The 5958-nt window shown below is 44.7% G+C and overlaps 1 protein-coding gene across 6 annotated transcripts in view; it reads left to right on the forward strand.

Annotated features, from left to right (window-relative positions):
• LOC143474905 (voltage-dependent L-type calcium channel subunit beta-1-like) overlaps positions 1-4749 on the forward strand; it is an 87360-nt gene extending 82611 nt beyond the window's left edge. For all 6 annotated transcript variants that reach the window (XM_076972567.1, XM_076972568.1, XM_076972571.1 and 3 more), the window contains 5 exons: positions 109-212; positions 871-1022; positions 1308-1403; positions 2457-2567; positions 3984-4749. In XM_076972567.1, coding sequence (XP_076828682.1) covers positions 109-212; positions 871-1022; positions 1308-1403; positions 2457-2567; positions 3984-4574 — 1054 coding nt within the window. In that variant the 3' untranslated portion in view covers positions 4575-4749. The remainder of the gene's footprint in view (positions 1-108; positions 213-870; positions 1023-1307; positions 1404-2456; positions 2568-3983) is intronic.
• The last annotated feature ends 1209 nt before the right edge of the window (positions 4750-5958 follow it).

Consider the following 5958-nt stretch of genomic DNA (forward strand, 5'->3'; position numbering starts at 1 on the left):
TGCATTCATTTTGTTGCTGACATGCTTTTTTTTCCTCTTGTTGAATATCTTATGAAAAGTAGCTTTCTTCATGTGCTCATTTGGGTTTTCTCTCTCTCCTCAACCCAGGATAACAATCACGCGGGTGATGGCGGACATTTCTCTGGCCAAGCGCTCGGTTCTCAATAACCCCAGTAAACATGCCATCATTGAACGCTCCAGCGCCAGCATAAGTGAGTGCTTTTGTCTTGAGGCTTTTTGGTTTGTTTTCCTTTCAATTTTGTTAGGGTGCATTTAATTAGGAGATAATCACTATTTCTTAATATTGTAAAACAAGACATGAAAGTTGGGGTTTAAGATAGGTTCAAGGGTTCAAGAGTAGTAAGATCAGTTCAAGGGTTCAAGAGTAGTAAGATCAGTTCAAGTGTTCAAGGGTTTAAGATCAGAGTCATGGGGCAGTTCCAGGGCCTTAGAGAGTGTGTGAGAACGACAGACAGGGAGACCAGGAAGCTTGTTATGATTGTTAGTTTGGCTTGATTAAGATCAAAGACATTCTTACAGGCTGACCTTGTGATTGCACTCTGAGTAATCTCTTTTACAATCACCATTCAACACCCCCACCCCCAGCCCCGTGCAAGCTTACTTAAAAACCTGAAATATGTCAATTCCAATTCAGTTCAGCACTGTTTAATTTGCATAACTGACATATAATCATTGAATAGGCACAGCACCTGTACAGAGTTCTGGGCTACTAAGAATTACAACAGTGACAGGAAAATCCCCCAAGATATTAATTGCCTAAGAAACGTTAAGTAGCCTGAATGACAGGACTGACTGCGGCGCTGTACACCGTGTTCGTCCACTCTTCACCCTTCTGTGTGTGTGTATTAGTTGAGGTTCAGAATGAGATTGAGAGGATCTTTGAGCTGGCACGGCCTCTGCAGCTGGTAGTTCTGGATGCTGACACCATAAACCATCCAACGCAGCTGAACAAGACCTCACTTGCTCCAATCCTTGTTTATGTCAAGGTCTCTTCAGCAAAGGTACGTAGACACAAAACTTTATTTCGTTCTTCTCTCTCTCACTCACTCACTTCTCTGTCAGTGCGTTGGCCTGCGTTAGATCATTTTGTTTTGCTGTTTAATGTATAACTTTGACAGTGCATAGTTAGATCATTCTTATGATGTCAGTTTCATAAGAAAGTGAAAATGGAGAAAAGACAATATTACCTCATTTCTCTTTATCACTCTCACTCCTTTTATTTTAGTTCAGCTGACTTCATTTTGGTGATTGCCATAGCAGCTATACCTGTGTGTGTCTGTTTTCAGGTGCTGACAAGATTGATCAAGTCTAGAGGGAAGTCTCAAGCCAAACACCTTGGAGTGCAGATGGTGGCAGCAGAAAAACTGACCCAGTGCACCGGAGTGAGTGTGTGCAGGCCGAGACTGGCCATGGGGAGGACTGTGAGACTTCCCAGAAGTCAGGACAGCCAGGCCAAATCTAGCATATGACGAACTAAATAGCACATTGCACCTTGTGAACACACAGCGTTGCAGTGTCTCTGCGGTCCGGTCTCACGATTCGGATCTTTCTGCTGTGAGCCATGAAAGAAGAACTCTCATTATCTGATCATGTGCATACAATAAAGCTGGCGAGTTTGTGCTTATTGCAGCTTAGATTTGAATAAGAAGAGGAAAGGTGGTGCAGAGAGGGTAAGGATAAAACATGGAAAACACTTGAAGTAGATGCTAAGTGTTCAAAGATGATTGATTTATTCAGCAAGGGAATGACAGCCAGAGTGACTTCATTCGTTTAGGAATGCTTTGGCTGTGTTTGTAGCCTAATAGCATCGTAACCTTAACTAGCCATAGATTAGCGGTTAAGTGTCATTGCCTCACAATCATTGCCTCACTGTGCATAATTCTTGGCCTGAAGAACTGTGTGTGTGTGTGTGTGTGTGTGTGTGTGTGTGTGTGTGTGTGTGTGTGTGTGTGTGTGTGTGTGTGTGTGTGTGTGTGTGTGTGTGTGTGTGTGTGTGTGTGTGTGTGTGTGTGTTGGTGATGGGGAGTTGTCTAAATTCTTAATGCAAAGCCCCTGAGAACTTTGCAAATAATCTGTTTGATTAAAAATTTCAAATATAAAAAAATACTAAATGGGTCACCTTGTTTCTGACACAAATTCATAGTTTCATAACCCAAAAAGAGCCACTACTTCTCCAAGTAACTTTATGTGCTCTTTGACTAGTCCACTGAGTAATCTGAGCTGTGAGCCTGATAAAATCACATGAGGTTGCTGCCTCATTTACCCTTTTTACTGTTACACTTCCTGTTATGTCTTTCCTTTTTATAGCTCTCAACTTTCTCTCCTTTGTTTTTTCCTTCTTTCCTGCTCTCATCCCATTGTTCTTTTATTGCATGTTTGTCCCTCCTTATATGCTCTCTTCTTCTCTCTCTTTTCCTCTCACCCTCCCTCTCCAGGACCTCTTTGATATCATCTTGGATGAGAACCAGTTGGAGGATGCCTGCGATCACATAGCCGACTATCTGGAGGCCTACTGGCAGGCCACTCACCCGCCCAGCTGCACGCCGGTGAGCCCTCTCTTCAGTGGCACTGCCCTGTCAACCAGGCCCGTAAAACGGTCCAACATGAAGCAGCATGTGCCTGCTAAGCCCCGCCCTCTGCCAGTTCAGGGGAGGAGAGGCGTTTAACTCCGCCCTCTGCCAGCACAGGCGAGGAGAGGCGTTTAACTCAAGAGTGCACTTTTTAAAAGAAGGCAGACTTGGAGGAAGGGACTGAGAAAGTAAATTAGGAGTAAGACAGTCCAGAGACCTCAGTCGGAGAGAAAGTGAAAGAAGTAAGATGGAATGAGGGATAAGATGGAGAGGACAGAAGAGAAAAGAAAGAGCTGGCAAAGCTATAGCTGGGCTGAGTTTCTCGAAAGTTAGGAATTTGAGGAGCAAAGACCATATGGTCATGGTATCCTGTATAATAGGCATTTATAAAATCACTATGGAATTTCTTGACGCTAGCTTGATCGATCATTTGCAATCATGTTAACCTCATTACTGTAAACAAAGTTTGACATAGATGTATCATTGTTTACAGCACTGGGCACTATTTGTGTATGAAAAGTTCTACTAATACAGTCAGTTTGTGCTTATCTATATATTTATCTGTGAGTGTGTGTACCTGTGTATGCACTTGCCTGAGCGTGTGTGAGTGTGTGTGTGTGTGTGTGTGTATGTGTATGTGTATGTATGTGTGTTATGGTGATTTTAATAATCTCTTTATTGACTGCCATGGCTCTTGTTCAGCCTTAGAGGCCATTCTGTCATGGTGAGTGTGTGCAATGGTGTCTGCAAGAGTGTGTGTGTCAGTTTCCCTTACACTCAGAGAACTTTCGTTAAGATTTTTATTAAGATTGATGCTACAATGACCAGCAAATACAGAATGAATTTTCTGTTTTAAATTTCTGTTAAAGGAAGTCTAATTATACAGATTATTTGCACTGAGGAGATTCATACTGAGTGTGAGAGATGTTTTCTTTGATTTGATATCTGCTTTGCAGTGGTTTGCAGTGATCACATATTTTAAGTGAAAATTAGTGTGTTGTGTATGTTTGTCTTCGTTTGAAATATTTTATGGATGTGACAGAAAGGTATGCAGGTATAGCAGATAATCAATCAATCAATCAATCAAATTTTATTTATATAGCGCTTTTTACAACAGTTGTTGTCACAAAGCAGCTTTACAAGTGCCGAGTCCTAGCCCCCAGAGAGCAAGCCAAGTGCGACAGTGGCAAGGAAAAACTTCTTGAGAAACCTTGAGAGGAACCAAGACTTTTTTCCAAGTCTTTTTTCGAAAAATAAAAATAAATAAAAAGATGTAGATAGATAGTAGATAAGTAGATAAACAGGTAGACATATTTAGGAGCATGCTTAGTCTATAATCTGTTGTGTTTCAAACACTAATACATTGGTGTGCGTGCATGTGCACCATTGCAGGGCAGTCAGTCACCTGAGCTAGTGCTAAGTGAGAGAAAAGTGTCTCCAGACCACCATCACCACCACCATCGTCATAGACTGCAAAAGCAGGAGAGCCTGGACTACGTTGAGGATGATGATGTTGATGAGGAAGGAGCGGAGGCATGTGAGGACCAGAGGCACAGCGAGCGGAGGGCACCACACGTGCACCATCGTTCTTCATCCACACGGACCGAACATCACAACCACCACCACCACCACCACCACAACCGGCACAGTCGGACAGATCGCCTGCTCTCCAGACAGGAGACTCTGGAGAGCAGAGACTCCACGCATGTGGAGCCCGGTGTCGCCCGACCGCACCCATACACACACCACCCCGGTGAGGAGGAGGAGGAGGAAGAGGAGAAGGAAGAGGAAGAGGAAGAAGAGGAGGGGCGGAGCCTTCAGCATAACCATCATCATCACCGTCATCATCGTCATCGTGGGGAGCGAGAGCATGAGCTGGGAGAGAGGAATGGACGTCAGCGTGGCCCACAGAGACGGCAGCGAGCACACGACCAGGAGGAAAGAGGAGAGTCAGAGTGGGGCAGAGAACACTACACAGAGTAGCGATGCACTCACACACACAGACACACACTGCCTTGAACTGCATTCAACCACACATGCACATGCACACATGCATCAGGTCCAGAATTATTGCAAAGCTTCTTGAAAAAAAAAAAGAAAGAACAAATTATACTGAGCTACTGAAATTCTACTTGAATTTTGGAGTGATTAGTTGAAATCGACAACTTTTTAAAAAAAGGTAAAAAACAAAAATGTGGGTATTGTCTCCAATGCTTTTAATATTTGTTGTAACTTTCCACTACGATCAGAAAACCTGATATCGTTAAGTTTATCACATCAGTTCAAATAATGATCCAGAGGGAAGTCAGTTCACTGTTTGCTGAGTCTCAGCTTCCTGGCAGAAACAGCTATTATTATTATTTGAATAGTAAACAGGTGAAACAGTACTGTGAACCATCCTGGCAACAATATGCTGGCCTCATCCCACTTCAGATGCCACAAACCTGGTATACACGGCACATTTAATTTTGGTGTCATCTTACCATATGTATTCATCTTCATGGTTTAATACAAACACAACTGCACATGAAACACAATAAGACAATTATCCATCCATCCATCGTCATCCTCTTTATTGGGGTTCGGGTCATGGGGTCAGTAGTCTAAGTAAACAGGCCCAGGTTTCCCTCTCCCCAGCCACCTCTTCTAGTTCTTCTGGGGGGATACCGAGGTGTTCCCAGGACAGCTGAGAGATATAATCTCTCCAGCGTGTCCTGGGTCTTCCCCGGGGTGTCCTCCCAGTTGGACATGCCTGGTGGCAAACGGACCAGATACCCGAACCACCTCAACTGGCTCCTCTCTACATGGAGGAGCAGCGACTCTACTCCGAGTCTCTCCCGGATGACCGTGCTCCGTACCTTATCTCTAAGGGAGAGCCCGGACACCCTGCGGAGAAAACTCATTTTGGCCACTTGTATTCACGATCTCATTATTTCGGTCAATACCCAGAGCTCGTGACCATAGGCGAGAGTCGGAACGTAGATTGACCAGTAAATCGAGAGCTTTGCCTTTTGGCTCAGCTCTCTCTTCACCACAATGGTCCGGTACAGCGTCCGCAATACTGTAGCCGCAGCACCGATCCCCTTGTCCGAACCCCCTCCACCACTTGGCTACGCCGAGAATTTTTGTCCATAAAAGTTATGAACAGAATCTGTGACAAAGGGCAGCCCTGGTGGAGTCCAACTCCCACCGTGAACCAGTGACTTACTGCTGGCCATGCAAACCAAACCCCTGCTCCATTTGTACAGGGACTGGATAGCCTGTAGCAGCAGGCCCTGTACCCTGTACTCCCGTAGCAGCGGGCCCCGTACCCTATACTCCCGTAGCAGCGGGCCCCGTACCCTATACTCCCGTAGCACTCCCCAAA

Source organism: Brachyhypopomus gauderio, chromosome 14 (assembly GCF_052324685.1).
Source record: "Brachyhypopomus gauderio isolate BG-103 chromosome 14, BGAUD_0.2, whole genome shotgun sequence".
Lineage (NCBI taxonomy): Eukaryota > Metazoa > Chordata > Actinopteri > Gymnotiformes > Hypopomidae > Brachyhypopomus > Brachyhypopomus gauderio.